This window comes from Colletes gigas, unplaced genomic scaffold, assembly GCF_013123115.1.
Source record: "Colletes gigas isolate AHSC1104 unplaced genomic scaffold, ASM1312311v1 Colletes_gigas_Sc00013, whole genome shotgun sequence".
In the NCBI taxonomy this organism is placed as follows: domain Eukaryota; kingdom Metazoa; phylum Arthropoda; class Insecta; order Hymenoptera; family Colletidae; genus Colletes; species Colletes gigas.
The window spans coordinates 4,118,364-4,136,458 of record NW_025106642.1 but is presented as its reverse complement, the minus strand read 5'-3'; the positions used below and the strand labels follow the sequence as shown (position 1 = coordinate 4,136,458).

The 18,095-nt window shown below is 34.7% G+C and overlaps 2 protein-coding genes across 2 annotated transcripts; one reads left to right on the top strand and one right to left on the bottom strand.

Moving 5' to 3' along the window:
* The first annotated feature begins 1,060 nt into the window (after positions 1 to 1,060).
* On the top strand, positions 1,061 to 13,896 carry LOC122399382 (protein EFR3 homolog cmp44E). Its single transcript, XM_043400032.1, has 16 exons — positions 1,061 to 1,333; positions 8,714 to 8,790; positions 9,370 to 9,485; positions 9,733 to 9,895; positions 10,075 to 10,227; positions 10,349 to 10,455; positions 10,549 to 10,692; positions 10,764 to 10,842; positions 10,918 to 11,053; positions 11,155 to 11,426; positions 11,500 to 11,672; positions 11,735 to 12,095; positions 12,168 to 12,367; positions 12,459 to 12,558; positions 12,720 to 12,875; positions 12,947 to 13,896. The coding sequence occupies exons 1-16, from the start codon at positions 1,252 to 1,254 to the stop codon at positions 13,100 to 13,102; spliced, it is 2,475 nt and encodes an 824-aa protein (XP_043255967.1). The 5' UTR covers positions 1,061 to 1,251; the 3' UTR covers positions 13,103 to 13,896.
* Positions 13,897 to 14,160: 264 nt separating this feature from the next.
* On the bottom strand, positions 14,161 to 16,856 carry LOC122399383 (peptidyl-prolyl cis-trans isomerase FKBP1A). The gene is made up of 4 exons (XM_043400033.1): positions 16,611 to 16,856; positions 16,227 to 16,274; positions 15,163 to 15,349; positions 14,161 to 14,670 (listed from the first exon to the last, which is right to left on the bottom strand). Exons 1-4 carry the CDS (start codon positions 16,645 to 16,647, stop codon positions 14,613 to 14,615), a joined length of 330 nt encoding a protein of 109 aa, XP_043255968.1. The 5' UTR covers positions 16,648 to 16,856; the 3' UTR covers positions 14,161 to 14,612.
* Between the last annotated feature and the right edge of the window lie 1,239 nt (positions 16,857 to 18,095).

The following is an 18,095-nucleotide window of genomic DNA, read 5'->3' as shown; positions in this document are numbered from 1 at the left end:
CACCTTATTATATGACAGCTACTGACACGTCCGGCCACACCAAGTTCGATCGACTGAATGACGTCCTCGTATTATCAGTCGTCAGTCGTCGTCAACCGTCGTCACTCGTCGTTACTCGTCGGCAAATCAACGAATGGTAGGGAAGGGTTCGTCTCTCGGCTTTCCAAGGCACGATTAATCCCATGAGTTTTTTTAACACCGTGCAAATACAAATGACCCCATAAAAATGGGAAAGGTCTACTCGTATACCTCGTCTGTGGTATTATCTACATCACCGATTCAATAAAAGTTTATGTTTTAACCACAAACGAAGTACACAAGTAGATCTTTCACCCCAATGTATTTTTTCGGTCCATTTTTTGGGTCACTAAAGCCCTGTGTTGCCGCCTCCCATACTCGCCACCAGAGGGGTCTACCATTTTCGTGTCGCTCGCAACATTACCAACAGAGGTTACACAAATAACCCAAGAGGAAGTGAGACAGAAAATGAAATTACACAACATTCCGGTAAAGAATTTTTGTCTCGAAAGTACGTAGGATTTCGGAGGTATGTATATTCACCAAAAATGATTGTAATTGTCAATTTTTTAATAATTTCTTAACGAAGCCTCAATCAAGAAATTGATACTCTTGATTTTCGTCTTATTTTGGCCCCTAGAATCTCCCATTAAAATTTTTCCCAGAGATAACCCAACACCCTGTATAGTCGATCGACAAATGTTACGAGTTATATTTGATACAAAATGAAACCCACAGGAACTTATGGACCGCACGACTACCCAATACAAATGAGTTTCCGAACTGTACTTCTCGACTCACCCAATATTTATTCTACCGTAAAAGATTCCAATCCTCTATGTGGCATTGATTTACGCGGACCACGACCCTGAGGGGCAGACTCCATCAGCGTCACGGGGTTGCACACCCTTCGCTACCTTCGGCGCGTTTTCGAGCATCGGGAATCCTCCCACCGCGCAGGCGCGTGCTAGTCGCGTGACGTAGTCGGGGAAAGTACTGTCAAGGGTGGCCTCGTGCGAGTGAAATGCGGGTTAGTGGGGCACGGGCGTCGCGACGCCGAGCGTCGGACGTCGCCGTCGGTATTACCCGCTCGATCTTTCGGGGCTGGTCTACGCGTTCGTCGCGTTTTTACGTAAGAAGCCTGGACTCCGCGGAAACGGGGATGTGAAACGATCGGAAAAGTTTTAAGTTCTCGGTTTAAATCACCCATGGGACACATCGCCGGCTGGAAAGATGGCCATGATCAGGTGCTGTTTCGAAACGGAAGTGCCGGACGTCTTCGAGTCCCTCGCGAGCAAGTGCACTGACCCTGGCTGTGAGTTCTAGAATCAGTCTATTTTTCCCCATCGAAACGTCGTGCTCGTTGATGGTCGTTCGATTCGAATCGTCTAAACCCTTTAACGGTTCGATCGAAGTAACCGAAGCACGATCAACGAAACATTCGCTTCCCTTTAAGTTCGACATTATTAGTGGTAAAAGATCGTACTTTTATATTTTATTTATTATCTTAGAAAACGAGAAAAAAAGAACAGAAAATTTTAAACATTGCGAACCCATTATGTCGCGAACATTTTCTGAATATACTGAACTGTTAAAGAACGAAACGTGTGAACCAGATATCATCGTATCCATTAGTGATAGTTTTCCTGGTTAATTTGACTTTGGTGTTTGAACAATAGTGTCTTTTACAAGAAAATTAAAACGATATATTATAAATATCTTTCTATGGAATATCGATACGATCTAAAGAAGTAGCGGTTACTTGTAAATCGTGTAAATATTTTAAAAATTGATATAATTAGTTTTTGTAACAATGATAAATTAACTGTAAAAGCGTGTGTTAGATAAACGCCACTGTTTTAAAAATACATAATGCCAGCAGCCTGGACAAAGTAAATGGTTTATCAGCTCCCTTCATGAAGCTCAACAAGTATTGAGATTATTGATTATTAAAAACCTTCCACACAACTTTCCAATGAGTGAATCAAAATTTGCTTTCGCGAACAACTTTGTCCAAACACTCTTTTTACGTTTAAATATTCTTGTTATTTTACGATCGCAAATTAAAGATATGTAAGATATTATTTAATTTATAATTTCATCGATTTATCGACACTAATAATATACCATGCATTACTTGTTAAAACTGTTCTTGTGCAGTTATAGTCCAAGAAAATTTTAATGGGAGATTCTAGACGCCAAAATAAGACGAAATCAAGAATATCAATTTCTTAACTGAGGCTTCGTTAAAAAGTTATTAACGTTTAAAGTTCCACCCGTATTGAATTTTTTTCTAGAAAATGGGTAGCATTTCGAGGGTATGTTTATTGACCAAAAATTATTGCAACTGACTCCTGCAACTAAAAATAATTTTTGCAGAATGATTCAAAACCTTTTAGTTTCGACGAAAAATTTCTCCACCTTCTGGAATTTTTTTCTCGAAAATGCATAGGATTTCGAAGGTATATCTAATCACCAAAAGTAATTGTAATTGACTCCCCTAGCTAAAAATATTTTTTTTAAAACGATTTGAAATTGTTTAATTTCGACGAAAAATTCCTTCACCTTCTAGAATTTTTTTCTAGAAAATGAATAGGATTTCAAAGGTATACCTAATCACCAAAAATGATTGTAATTAACCTCCGCAACTAAAAACAATTTTTCCAGAATGATTCAAAACCTTTTAGTTTCGACGAAAAATTTCTCCACCTTCTGGAATTTTTTTCTCGAAAATGCATAGGATTTCGAAGGTATATCTAATCACCAAAAGTAATTGTAATTGACTCCCCTGGCTAAAAATATTTTTTTTAGAACGATTTGAAATTGTTTAATTTTGCCAAAAAATTCCACCACCTACTGGAATTTTTTTCTCGAAAATGCATAGGAATTCGAGGGTATACCTAATCACCAAAAATGATTGTAATTAACCTCCGCAACTAAAAATAATTTTTCCAGAATGATTCAAAACCTTTTAATTTCGACGAAAAATTTCTCCACCTTCTGGAATTTTTTTCTCGAAAATGCATAGGATTTCGAAGGTATATCTAATCACCCAAAATAATTGTAATTGACTCCCCTGGCTAAAAATATTTTTTTTAGAACGATTTGAAATTGTTTAATTTTGCCAAAAAATTTCACCACCCTTTGCGTAATGAATAGTGGTAATGCGTTTTTCATGTAATCGCCGCGCACGACCACACGAAACAGTCAACCTTTATTATTGATTTCCGAAGCCTCGTGTCAATATCCGGAATATCTTGCCTTTACAAACTCTGCTTCTCGTATTCCCCCATTTCCTTTCAAATAATTTCTCCCTACGTCTTACTATATAATCATAGTTACTGCCAGTAATAAATAGACCCAAAAAGAAAAAAAAAATCGTCCCTGAAGTGGTGAAAAGAAATATGCTAAGCGATAAAAAAAACAAACTAGAGAATTGTGGTGACGCTTTCGACTCTAGAGGGCTACGAGCAAGAAACGATTTTCAAAAGTTTTCTGACGACATCCTACGTTTCATAATTGCATTTTAGTAATCCATAAATAATCCGTGAAGCATCCTTTCGCATTCAAATGTGCCGACAGACGAAGGAGATTCTGTTAAGTAAGTCTTATACTTAAAGAGTGCAACAGGAACGTTTAAGCTTTCATTTGAATTACGGTTATGCTATAATTATGGTTATGTATCGCGATAAATGACCAAATTTTAGAATAACTTTAGATTGACTGAATATTAACGTTTGAATTCAGTTTATCTTTTACTAGATTTATTGATGTAACTAGCTATATAGCAGACCCTGGGAAAAACGTAAATCCCCCTTTTCCTTCCTTCCTTACTTCGACCATAAATTACAAACCCACTAAAATGCAGACTGTGCTACCACCCTGCAGTTCTTTTTTACACTACGACCATGTCGATTGATAAAAATACAATAAGGTACAAGATAGACCTAGCATTGCAGACGAGGTACAGAGTAGATCCAGCATCACAGATGAGAAATGGCAGGGATATTGAAATAGTTAAGGAATAATAGAAAGCAAAGAAACTAATACATAGAATTTTAAAAAGATGTAAAATGCAAGTCCAAGGTATAGTTCTGTTACGTTTATAATCTAAAAATGTTCATTACTTACATATCATTTATTATGAAAATTTTGACCTTTCAACCTTATGGACTTTCGTGGCCCAATCTGACTGCCATACCGACCTGAAAATTCGGAGGTGATTTTAGCGTCCTCTTCACATGGATGGCGGTCAGTTGAGAAACTATTCACTGAATTAGTATTGATACAGCTGTAGTTTGCATAAATACATGTGAGTTGACTATGGAAGAGACTAAAAATTCATTTCTGAATCTGTTGGTAACGTTGCGAATGACACGAGAATGGTAATCATAAAAATAGGCCGCAAAAATACAGAATGAAGGATCTACTTCTATACCACATCTGTGACAATACTCTAGAATCTTTGATGAATCAATGGGAATCAAAACTAACTTAGCAAAGAAGTTCTATATTTATGATGATCTATGCAAAGCGGATCGCAGCCAATTTGCTAATATTATTCAGTATTTAATTAATAATTGCATTACCCAGCTAAGAGCGATACGATTATTAATTAAACGTTAAATAATATTACCCAGGTCTCACCACGTGGAGGTTGCTGCGAATGGAGACCCGCCCTAACCGATTCCCAACCACCCTCCATTAATAAAACAATCGTTGGTCGAAGAAGCAATAAACGAAAGTGCAACCAACGAAAGAGTTTTTCGAGAAACAATTTGTCTAAATTCTCATCAACAGAACAGAGAAATAGACCAAAATATTGCCTGCCTGATATAATGATTAATACAGAGAACCAAACTCCTGCCTAACCATAAATCTAAATTCATTTATATCCTACCTATCTAATCATCTAACAAAATACACAGAAAATATATTCTTACTTACATTCTACCTAACTATAAATCTAAATTATTAAAACATAAACTAAGCAATCTGAAACAAAATACATGGAATACATTCTTCTTTCTTCTTTCTTCTATCTTCTATTTATCCCACGATGATTTCCTGAAACACAAACAGAGCGATATCAAATAAAATAGTAACAATTCTTAATTGTTACTTCCATAAACCTAAAACTTCCATAGGACTCTGTAACAGAAATTTGTTTAATAGATTAGTAAGAGAACAACACTGAATCTAAAACTACAAATACTACAACTACAGGCAAGTGCAGTGAGCAAGTAAAAATGGTACATAATATACGAGGTTATCTTTGACTCTAAAATGTATTCGTCGCGAAATATCTTCTTGCACGTCAATCTAATGATATATTTTAATAAGTAAAGAAAGACTTTGGGTATCCTCGATATCGAAGATACCCAAAGTCGTCGACTAAATTATGAAAGTGAATTTAATTATCGAAGAATGTAAAGAACAATCGGAAGCTACTAATTTGACACTCGTTCTAAAGTTAATATAATTATAAGCATTATGAAAGATATTATATATCTTTATAATCATGACTTTACTTTCGATTGATATTACGATATTTGTCATATTGAAAATTGCGGCGTGTAAAAACATCGCACGCTTAAATAAAACGCGACGCGACACGTGCTCAGCGAGTGTGCAGTGAGTGTGGGTATCAGATTGATCCCCCCCGGCCTTGATTATCAGAAAAGCAAGTCGCGCCCCTGACCCACGTCGATCGGACCTCTCTACGTACAACCGCCGGGCCCTGGAGGACACACGGTCACAACAGGACCCGCTTAGTACTCGAGAACGGATATGGGTCAGGGACTCTCGCCGGAGGTCATTCTCTTTTCCGTATAAAGAGGAGAATATATGCGCTCGGCGAGGCCCCACTTAAGCTGAACCAAGCTGCACCAGGGTTGAAGCGGTAAGAGCTATCACACCTACTACACCGGTGTCACGTGTTTCATTTTATCAAACAGAGGTGATCGAGCAAAACTCTCCCGGTCCTTTCAGTCGAGACATAATCTCGGAAAGCGAGAACCAGAGAACAAGCGAACGAGAGAAAGTAATACTACTCATATATGTATCTATACTCATTATATATTCATTTTAAAACGAGTGTCAAATTAAAAATGAATCTACTATGACATTTGTCATCTTGAAAATCGCGGTGTGCAAGAAGATTAGAATTTTAAGCAAAAGGTACTAACTACACTTGCCAAAGGAAGCACGTACACAACCGGCCGAAGCTTAAGTCTAAAACACTTTGCCTTACGATTTAATTTCCAACTGTGCGTGCCAAAAGCATCACCAAGGTTTGGTCCGGTGGACTTATCACGTCTCTGAGACGTCTCATTCATGTTTGGTCCGGTAGAGTTATCACGTCTCTGAAACATCACTGTAAACTAAGAGGTTAAAAAGGGGTGAAGGTAAATCAAAACTAATATTTCTATTAGTGAGATACGGTAAGGAATTTAAGTAAAGGAATTTAGCTAAAGGGAATTGAACAGAGTATATTAGCAAAATGTGATAAGAATTTAAGCTGAAACGTAAAAATAAGAATCTTATATTGATCGGTGTCATCGAAACAAATATGGTGTATGCATCGACACCATGTTATTCATATCGAAAGGAACATTCTTATATTCATCAGTGTCGTCGAAACAAATATGATATATGCATCGACACAATGTCGTACATATCAAAACGAACATTCGTAATTGTAATGAAAGAAACTTGGATCGAGACACCAAGTTTAATCAACGCCAAACAATCAAACGAAATGGAAGGATCAAACGAAGTACCTCCGTAGAATATTACGAGTATATGATTGAAAACAATATTACAAATATAAAAATAGAAACGGAGAAAAGGAACATTCGTAACAAACAAATAAAAATAATAAAATATAAATAAGTGGAGTGGACTTACTACTTGTTGTCAGTACATAGGTTAGTTACCACTGGGCCAGCTGTAAAGTAAGAAAATATTCATATTATAACAACGTCGGTTGGGCAAGCATCGCAAAATCAGTTTATTCAAGCGAAATTGGTATCAAACGATAGAATAGAAGAGGGGAGAGAATTTTTAAACAGTTCTTACCGTTGGTCATCACCGTCCGGCACTGGTCAGTAGTGGTCAGTAGTGGTCAGTAGTGGTAGGAGCACTAGTCAGAACTGGTCAGTAGTGGTCATCCATGGTCAGCGCTGGCCAGCAGAGGTCAGCAGCGGTCCCCGGTTCTCTCCTGGCTGTCCGCGCACTTCCGAATTCGCGACGCGACTGAAGAATTCTTCGCAGTGACCCTGCTTATATGTCTGAGGTGATGAAAGGGTGGGGAGACTAATCAGAGCCAAGGATAAAGTTAACAGTTAAGACTGTCTTGTCTACAAAGAAACTATTTCGATTGGTCCCACCTCTTGACCATTTCTGGATCTTCACTGGACCGCTGACCTTGATGTCGACCTCGCTGTTGACCACCAGTGACCATAAGTCATTGATCATTGACCCATTAAAATCATTACGAAGATCAAAGCCTTCTTACGAGGATCCCCTTACAATTTGATGCATGACCTTCTTAACATTTTGTTCCACTTTGGAAGAGTGTATCTCGTTAATTTTTGTCTTTTTCTACGTCAGTTCGAACAATTCCCATACGTGGGCGAAAAATTCGAAGGTGATTTCAACGTCCTCTTCTCATGGATGACGGTCAGTTGAGAAACTATTCACTGAATTAGTATTGATAGCCATACAGCTGTAGTTGCGTAAATCCATGTGAGTTGACTATGGAAGGGATTGAAATTAATTTCTGAATCTGTTGGTAACGTTGCGAGTGACACGAAAATGCTAAGAGGGGTCCCGGGACCCCAGAAAAACGGACCGAAAAAATACATTAGGTGAAAGGCCTACTCGTATACCTCGTCTGTGCTACTCTATTGTTAAAAATTTCCAATTCCAATATTATCGTATTACGATACTATGAAAATGAATGTTTCAATTCTTACCGCTGAACGCGCTAGCCTCTATTTGATTCTGAATCGATAACAGTGGGTGTGACACGAAAATAGCAACGGGGTCTTTAGTCTAATCACTTTTTAGCTTTCAAAGTCGCGAAACAGAAAGCTCTACTGTATGCCCCCATCTATCCTATTTCTCATCTATGGCCCTAGGTCTATCTGTGCTAAAAGACGTAATTTCGCTCGTCCAAAAATACGAATCGTGCTGCCATCCATCACGTAGTTTTTACACTGCTGCTGTGTTAATTTTTAGAAATCAATAGAAACAGAATAAATATTATCAAACTCACCCTGTCGCAGCATTAAAATTCTATCGTCGTTAACAATGAATATAAATTCACGTGTAAACGTATCTTGTTCATAATTTGATCTATTCGCTCAATTATCACGATGATTTATAAATAACTTACCGTTGCTCGGTGGATAAAATAAAAATGTCATGCTACTAATCGTCCAGTGATTTTTCTAGTGGCTCAAAATTGCACTCTATTGATAATATCAGTCGATCGAGGTCCTTTCGTGTCTCTACTGTAGTGACTCGATCCTATCGAAATGTTCGGTAAATATTTTAATTTCCTATTGAAACGTGTGTTTCCGCGAAGCGTTATTTTCTTGGCCATGTCCCACTAGTGCCCGTTAATCGTTTTAGACAATTTATGGAACCTTGTTTCTCGTTTGTAATCATTTCTTTCTATTTTTACTAGGCTGTTGTTGGTGCTGTTCAGCTTTACGTCCACGGTACAAGAGGCTCGTCGACAATATTTTTCCGGTCAACCCACAAGTGAGTTGCTTTCTAATTTTTGTATCGCTAATAACTGGATATTCTTCGAACATTTATTTCAAATAAACAAAACTAGGATAATGGGTTTCTTGTTATGCAATTGAACTTTCATATATTTAAGTGCAATGCCAACAATAATGACAGATCGAAACACGTTTCTTATATTTATTATAATCACGAGAAACTCTATTCTTGGTTCTCTCATGTATTTATTCTCGTGTTAAAGCATTAAAACTGAACATGATTGTTTATAATATTAAAGACATCCGTATGTAATTAAAATCATAAAACATCGCTTTAATTATATTCGCGAATCATAATTTTAAATATAAAATAAAAAATGTATATGTTATAATAAAAATTTCATTTTATATTTCTGTAACGTTTTAGATAAATATTGGTAAGACATTAATAATATTTTCAAGATTGACTTTCAGTTTTCTATAAATTTTCTCAAAGTATTCTTCTGCCATATGTTCCTGTTATATTAACGAAATGAGTACATACAAATTTTAAGTAAAAACATTACTGTATATTTTGTTTAATATAATATCTAATACGATATTTTTCTGCGATTAGGATGGCTTGGTCAAAAACAATATGGAGAAGTTGACCTTTTATTCGTTAAGCAGCCCTGAAAAATTAGATAGAATCGGAGAATATTTATTTCAAAGGGCTTCCAGGGATATTTACAGGTACAACATATACGATCTAAATAACAGGGAACCACGTATAATTAATCCGATATTTGTAAAAACTGCATGCTCATGCGATTATCGTAAATTGTTGTTTACTTATGTTATGCGCTAGTCATACGATTAATTGCATGTTACCAATAAATTACTATCCAAGACTACAGTAAACAGCTTCACCATCGAGATATCCTAGATATTTTTTCTGCTTTTAAATGTAAAATTTTAAATCATGCGTGTGAATCAACAGGAGAAGAAATGGATTCGTGGTAATCGCTATGGAAGCGATGGATCAGCTTTTACTAGCATGCCACGCCCAAACATTGAATTTATTTGTCGAAAGCTTTTTAAAAATGATACAAAAATTATTGGAATCCACTGATCCTCAGCTACAAATATTGGCAACGCAATCTGTAAGTTTTAACAAACGATGTTAGATATTGACGCTCGATCGTTGAACTTAAAAGTCACGGTATAACGTATTTTTCATTTTTTTTTTATCGTACGCGACAATTATCTACCATTGATATAAAAAATAATCGTATCTTTGGCATCTTTGAATTCAGTTGAACAAAGTGCTGGCTTCTTCCAGTTTGTCCGATTTGCCAACATCGAGCAAGATACGCCGTCTTATCACACACGTTACGATTTCTTTGTATCAAAGTACTCTGCAATGTGCCACTCCAATAACGATGACCCTGCGATCCGCAAGCAAATCCGACTTGCTGGAATTCAGGGCTTACAGGCATGGTTTTTATACTCACTAAGTAGCAAATTGACAAATTTTTGTATCATAATAAAACTTCTATTCGTATCAATACTTTTTGTTTTAAACCAATTAATCAATTTAAACTGTTTACATCTAGGGGGTCGTAAGAAAAACACTTTCGGATGATTTAGTGGAAAACATTTGGGAACCTGTTCATATGGATAAGATCGTTCCATCATTGCTATATAATATGCAAAATTCGAGGTAATGTATCGAAGAGACATTGGTATATAAACAAGCTGGCATATGTGTGCAATGTACTTGATTTTTTCTACATCCATAATTCTGTTCTAATAGATATTCGAGTAAAGAAGATGCAACACCGGACAGCCCGACCGAAGAGCGGACTGATCCACCACAATTTGCGGAAACTTGTATGCGAGAACTTGTTGGGCGTGCATCGTTCGGACATATCCGATGTGTTATTAGACCAGTTTTAAGGTTTGACAATGTTTACGAATAAAAGTCATAAACTATTACCTTGAGTTATAAAATATAAAAATTATTTCCAGGCACTTAGACAATCATCAATTATGGGTTCCTAATTATTTTGCTATTCATACATTTAGGATAATTATGTTTTCCATTCAGGTTAGTGAAAGATCAATGAACTATGAATAGACAATAATTAATGAATGTACGAAGATATTAATACTTTCTTTTTAGTCACAATATTCTTATACAGTTGTGGAAGCATTAATGACGCATCTCGATGATCATTCGAAATCGTCCGCAAAAATTCGAACTAGTATTGCGGATACCTTATCAAAAATTATTTCAATTGCAGCTGGTGAAAGTGTTGGTATGTTTAGTGTATAGAAAAGAAATTAGTTTCACTAACACTTTCACTCAGAAATTATAGCGTTAAATCGCAACGTTATTAAAAATGAAATAATTTTTAAGGTCCATCCGTTCTGGAAATAATAAATTCTCTACTGTCTCACCTCCGAGTTAGCGTAACAAGAAACCAACCATCTAGTAGCGACGAACAGTTGTATCAAGAAGCGCTTATTAATGCTCTTGGGGAATTTGCAAACCATCTTCCAGATTACCAGAAAATAGAAATTATGATGTTTATCATGAGTAAGGTTCCATACAGTCAACCGGATCGTATAGTCTCGGTTGGAAAAGGAGATGTGTTACTTCAAAGTATTCTTTTAAAATCTCTTTTAAAGGTAATTTATGTCTTGTTTACTTCTTTAATGCGGGCGGAGTATAATTATAAAATAAATTTTTCATTGTCTTTAGGTCGGCACAAAATATCAAACTATACATTTAAATACAACATTCCCGCCAAGTTTCTTGGAACCATTATTAAGGATGTCGCTGGCAGCAGACGCTGAGATGCGACTTTTAGTACAAAAGATCTTCCATACCTTAATTGACAGACATCAAAATATTAGGAAACTTGCAAAACCTACGTAAGTTATCGTTAATCAATTTTTATAATTTTTACTACTCATGACTGTATTCTTTTAAATAGAGTAAACGTGGCGCCACTTGATCTTACTATTGAAAAAGCATCCAGACCAGATGTGATCTTTATTCGGAAACATGGCTCTGAAATCTATTTGGCGCTTTATGAGTCGTTGGAATTGGCAAGTAACACGGTAGAAAATGTGGAATCTATATACACAACGTTGGCACTACTTGCTGTAGAATTGGCTTCCGAGGAAACGATATTAGAGCTACTAAGATTAGTGCTGAGTCTTCAAGATTTGGCTCTAACAAGTGGTCAAATTAGCGTTTCGCTAAAATTCAACTTGCACACAATTGTCATCAGTTTGCTAGTATTGATATCTTACGTTTGTAACATTACGTCGCTCATGGATTATGCAAACAAAGTAAGTTGTAATCTACTCAATGTATCAGTATATTATAATAATGTATTATGTCTTTAATTTATACGTTTCAAGATTGTAGAAATACGGCGGAAAGAGGCACCACATCTGTTACCTGATTTGCAATCTCAGTATGATCCCGGTTTATCTTCTAGATTAGCTCCAGTTCTTTTAGTTGATCAAGCTGTTCTGAGCGAATGTTTGAAAGGAGCTGGTCTGGACAGTGGGAAGCTGCAACAGGGATCTGGTTATAGCAGTACTTCGTTACAACATCGGTAAAAATAACAATATTTTAACGTGTTCTCTTCTCATAACATTACATAAAGTTTTGATATTAAATTAGCAGTATCAACATAACATTTTCAGACATTCGTGGGTCGATAGTGCCGGTCGAAATTCATTAGCAGATATTAATTCTGGTGCTACGGAATTGGACAGTGGTGGCTCATCTCCTGGCGTACAGAAGGTACATTTTTTATTTATAATTTTAATTTAGATTAAACCAAAAAAAAATTCAATTGGGCGCTATATCAACACAACTTTTTAGCTCTGTTATAACTGAGGCCTTATAAATATTCAATAGCTATGTATAATTTTATTAATTTTTTTAATGCTCATATTTTATAGAAATTGCTAGGAGAGGAGTTAACATTCGAAAGTATGAAACGAATTCTAACAGAAAATAATAGTAATCACGCGGTGGAAGGAGAAAAGCGATTACAATTGTCGCACTTCTTTAGAAACGCACCATTCCAAGATTTGGTGTCAAAAACACAACCGAAGGTACAAAAAATATAAATTGCTGACTGGGGAAAATACAAAGATAAGTTTTAATATTGTGGATAACTTTACAGCATGACGTTCTTCAAAGTAAATTATCAGAAATATTTAATACGTTGGCCGTCGATCCACGTAATACAACTCAACCAGGCGGACCGCCAACAGATGCCAAACCTAATCAAGCACCACCAGCTTACGAAATACACTTTCCCGAGTTGTTTGTTTATTAAAATAACATATTTTTGTAACAGTGTTAATCCTTTCGCTGCTAAATGTGCACAAGTGACGCTCAAATTGCAAAGAACGTATAAATATAGCGATGAATTGTATTTAATTCGCTATTTTATCTTTATATTTAATTGATAAAATGTTGTTATCGACAATACATACGAGGTAACATTACGTAGTATTGTTTTCTGTGTACAGTGAGAGTAAACGCTTTTAGAATTAGGTAAGCACACGCAGCAGCGAAAGAACTAATAAGTTTTATGTTATGTTAGACAAATGTCAATTATAATTGCGTTAATTTATTTATATATTTCTCATGAAGATATGTAAAGAAAAATGTTTTTATATATAGTGCATTTTTATGGCTCGAATAATGGATCGTAATATTTATTTATATTATGTACGTTCGGTTATACATATGTATATAGGTATACGTATGCGTTTTTAATTTATGTAAAAATTGTTATCGCTTACTTCCAGTAATAGGTAATTAGTATTACTTTCATTTTGATAAAACTTGTTGCATATTGTATTTGTAAAAATGCTTTAAATAAGTCAGAGAATACAATGAATAATTCGTGACATCATGTAAACTAGTGGTGTGCAATTTGTGTCGCAATACGATCTATAATATCTAACACTGATATAGTTTAATGTTGGTGTCATGCTACTGATAAGCCAAATAACATATTTCTAAATTGGTTTTATCGTTTGCACACCACTGGTATGAATTGTATAAAAATGTATCGATATTATAGGTAGGAATAACTTATAAATGAGAAAATATTCGCATTATGAGAGAGTTAAAGTATTTGTATAAGTTGTATCCAAAACATGTTCAGCTTATTTAAAATCATGTCTTTCACTTCTTAATTTTACCTGCCACGTTCCTTTTTGAACATGTATACAATCAAAAGTTAGAAAATCATAATTATAATGCAAAACTGTTGACTGTAGGTTAATAAACACACGCTTTGTGACAAGACAATTTTTTATTGAATTTTTTCGTGTAAAGGTTCATACTATTACAATATCAGTACAATTACTCTTCATTGCGTTATTGAAAGATTTTGAACAAAATATCCAGGTGATTGTTTACCAAGTACTAAGTAATTGGAGTGAACACAGGCATCGGATTATATATCAAATACTTTAAGATTTATTTAATTCAATTACTCATAGTAGAAATGCAGTCGATTATCATCAAATTATGTAACGTATACGGTGATCATATTAGTAGTAAAAGTATGCAAAAAGTGTTCTTAAATTCCACACCCGATTGATCATTCGACGTTTGTGTACAATTGTAATTTATAGTTTATATAATTGTGCAACAGTGGAACACAGAATTGATATCTTAAAAGTTTTTCGTTTCGTATGAGCAATCGAATTAATATTAGTATGCGAGACATACCACTTATGCAATGACTACTTAATATAATGCAATTTGAAGCGTTTAATTATCAGTGGTTCTGATGTGTGTAGTCAATTTGGTATATCCTGAAACATTCTTCAAGTCTCCACCTTCAACAACTCCACATCAAAGATAAGAACACTGTCTGGTGGAATAGTGTGTCTTTGTCAAGGATAATACAACAGTACAATTTATGTCATTAATAAAATTATTAAATCGAAACGATTTTATAAGGATTAATTTCTTCGCGTTTAGTTATTTTTTATTAAGATATAAATTCTTATAATTCAGAATTTTCAGCCATTTTATAACGTGTTAATAAAACAAATGTAAATTAAAAAAAATTCAATGGATGCTGATTTAATACTAATACCCGCCCAATGCAAAATTTTAAAAAGCATGCAAAATGCACATTTTGACATGGAAACAGCAGCAACGCGAACATTCTCTAGACTATTAAGAATAATCTATCTTATATAACACAATGAAATATATTATGTTTCAATCAAACTTCAACAAAAATAAAAATTTTAATATTCATTTAATACCTACTGCTAAAATTTGTTCTTTACGCAGTCTTTTCTTTTTAAGCAGACTTGTTACTATAATTAATAATACTGTAAATTTCTACTTCGTATTAAAGGATATACTCCAGGATGTCCTCTGAGACCATAGGCAAAGTCTGGTGAGCAAGTTAACTTAGCACGTTCTCCGACACACATTTGAGCAACACCTTGGTCCCACCCTTTAATAACTTCTCCTTTACCTATTCTGAATTTAAATGGCATCCCACGGTCTCTGCTAGAGTCGAATTTTTTCCCATTCAGGAAGGTACCTATCAGATAATTAATGTAAATAACTTTAAATTTCCTAGCAAACGATTCTATAATGATAAAATCTCTATATAAATTATAATTTGCCAGTTTATTAACCGCTTAACGTTTATACCTAAGTATATTTGAACTTGTCTATAATCTATTTCTCCGTTGATTCAAATTAATCCAGACGTTTGAAAATATATATGTTACGTTTAGTTTTAGCCTAAATAAATTAACAAATTTTTCTGTTATTCTCTGCTATTTCTGTGTTAGTTTGATCACAAATATGTTTCATTTGCTATTGTTACGATAAATAAAGATACTTGATGATCATGTTTCATAGTTTTATTATTTATTTATAATTGTTTTTTGTATTGACTTTATTGTGGCTTACGCAAATGGATATAGTACTGCTAATGAAGTCAAAATATTATTATTCGAACTATTACATAATTTTATGCTTTACGATATGTTTTTAAATTTTTTGATAAGCAATAAGTTACGTATGAAATAAGTACCTACTTTCAGTACTTGCTTCGGCAGTACATATACTAAAAAGTACCTACTTTCAATTATCTTTTGAAGACCAAAAACTTTTGTTCGATAAAATGAATATTTTATATTTAACCTTAAGTAGACTATTTTGAGAAAATTTTTCTGTATTCGACCTTTTATAATAATTTCAAATCTAAATTTATATAACCATTGATCTCAACAAAAGTGTGAACATCGAACAGTCCACAATTCCATACAATATTTTACACAAAATAATTAATATTTAATAAGATCGTATACGAATGTATAACAAAATTTTGTATAAAATGTATAACAAATTTATATACAACATACTTTAAATATACAACTTGATTCGGAAATGCAATTAAACACGTTTACCTGTATAATGGACAATTACAGTCTGTCCCCTTTTCGGATATGTCTGACCTGAACACACGAAACATGATTAAGAGAAAAATTGCATTACACATAAAACGTACTAATTTTGTAAGAACTTGTACATTCGTCGAACGTATTAACTAACAATCGAAATCACCTTATTTGGAATGGGATCATAAACGAAGCACGCTTTTCATAGAATTTTAGGTTGTAAATAAATCGCGTCGACACGACTTCACGGCATATTTTAATTGCAACATGATTAATGAGATCCGAACGAAATAAGATAGAAAAGAGATAGGCGGTACTCGAATCGGAAAGAGAGGAGCAACAAACGTATAAGAAAAGTGAAAGACTGCGGAATATCGTGCACAGAATAATTACCGTCTCCAGGAGAGATAACTTCCACATCCACGCCCATAACTACGTATTTTCTGTCACAGATACTGGGCCCTCGATGAAGAGGCGAACAAATCCTGTTATGAATACCCGGATGATTTGTACCGGTAAGTAGAATTCACATAAACGTGGTCTTTGTGCCCGAAAAAAACGAATACCAGTCCAATGATGTTCGGTTAATATAACAAGGTATCTGAAGGTACCCTCAGAAAAGAAATTTTAACTGGAAAAGCCGCCAACAGGTTCGCTGCTATACAATGGCTTCCGGTTAACGTGCGTCGATCGATGCCAACATTTCCGACCGCGGCAAATTCGAAACACGAATTTCTTCGTTTCGTCACAATATATTTTATATAATAAAATTATTACAACGCGTTACGATTCTCGTCTTTGCTATAGCATGTTATGACTCCCGTCTACATGTTTTCGATCTTTTCATGTATGGTTAAAATAGGTTGAAAATACAGTCTGTAAAAAACCCCACATTGTTGCAATTTGCTTGGTGTAAAAAGTATTTTTCATGGTAAAACATAGTATGGTAAAGTAACACATTGTCTGTATTACACTTGGTTAACACAATAACAGCTTTCCACAATAATAATTGTAATACATTTGTGTATTCTATTATTAATAACAAAGTTTAAGAAAATCTTTTTTAGATGCACTAATTTAGCAATAATGGAATGAATGTCATTCTTCACATAATTAACACTTGAATGTTGTTGGAGGAAAATGTATGTGATAAAAAGAAGTACAATGGTAACTGATGATCATACAAAGCGTAACAGTGAATGTACAAGATGACCATACCAGTTAAAATTATTGACAAACCATGTTGTCCAACAAAGTTTAAAATATACGTTTTCATTGATAATAAGGGTTTCAACAAGATGAAAAATTCAACTTATTTTTGATCATGGTAGTGAGGAATTTGTTTTAATAACAACTCCTTAAAAAGCATAAGAAACTATTCAATTTTTATTCTAACCATGAGGTGTCCGCGGTGCACCCGGGGCTCCGTCTGGCATCTCTGATCAGGACCAGTGTGGCCAGATTTGGCATGATTGAGTGCATCGACGACGACATTAATAACGACGAACTTCCTTTAGCGGCAATCGAAACGGAACACAGGATTCGGAGTCGCAACATAGGGAATCGATCTGGAACAAGGTGTAAGGAAATTGTATCATGATCTAAACGATTGTTCGAATAGAAATACATATTTAAAAGTTATGAATGTTCTAGATTATCGAGCAATATTTGAAACAATCTGGAGAATTGGAAGGTTCTCGAGTTACTTTATTTTTTCAACGGAATTTTATTTCATTCTTTTCTCTGCGCTATAATTAGGTTACCGAGACGTTTAATGTTAAATTCAAGATTATGGAAGGTCATCACGAATTAACACATTTAAGGTGTACATTTAAAGTGTACGAATCGCTAGAAGTGATCTGAATTTTTGACTATATG

Excerpts from the sequence above, each read along its gene's own strand:
- LOC122399382 (XM_043400032.1), top strand. The coding sequence starts at position 1,252 with ATGGCCATGATCAGGTGCTGTTTCGAAACGGAAGTGCCGGACGTCTTC. Across the intron at positions 9,486-9,732 it reads GCTTCCAGGGATATTTACAG|GAGAAGAAATGGATTCGTGG; the intron begins GTACAACATATA and ends GTGAATCAACAG. Across the intron at positions 12,876-12,946 it reads TGTCAAAAACACAACCGAAG|CATGACGTTCTTCAAAGTAA; the intron begins GTACAAAAAATA and ends ATAACTTTACAG.
- LOC122399383 (XM_043400033.1), bottom strand. The coding sequence starts at position 16,647 with ATGGGCGTGGATGTGGAAGTTATCTCTCCTGGAGACG. Across the intron at positions 16,275-16,610 it reads AGTTATCTCTCCTGGAGACG|GTCAGACATATCCGAAAAGG; the intron begins GTAATTATTCTG and ends TCGTGTGTTCAG. Across the intron at positions 14,671-15,162 it reads CTCAGAGGACATCCTGGAGT|TATTCCACCAGACAGTGTTC; the intron begins ATATCCTTTAAT and ends ACAAAGACACAC.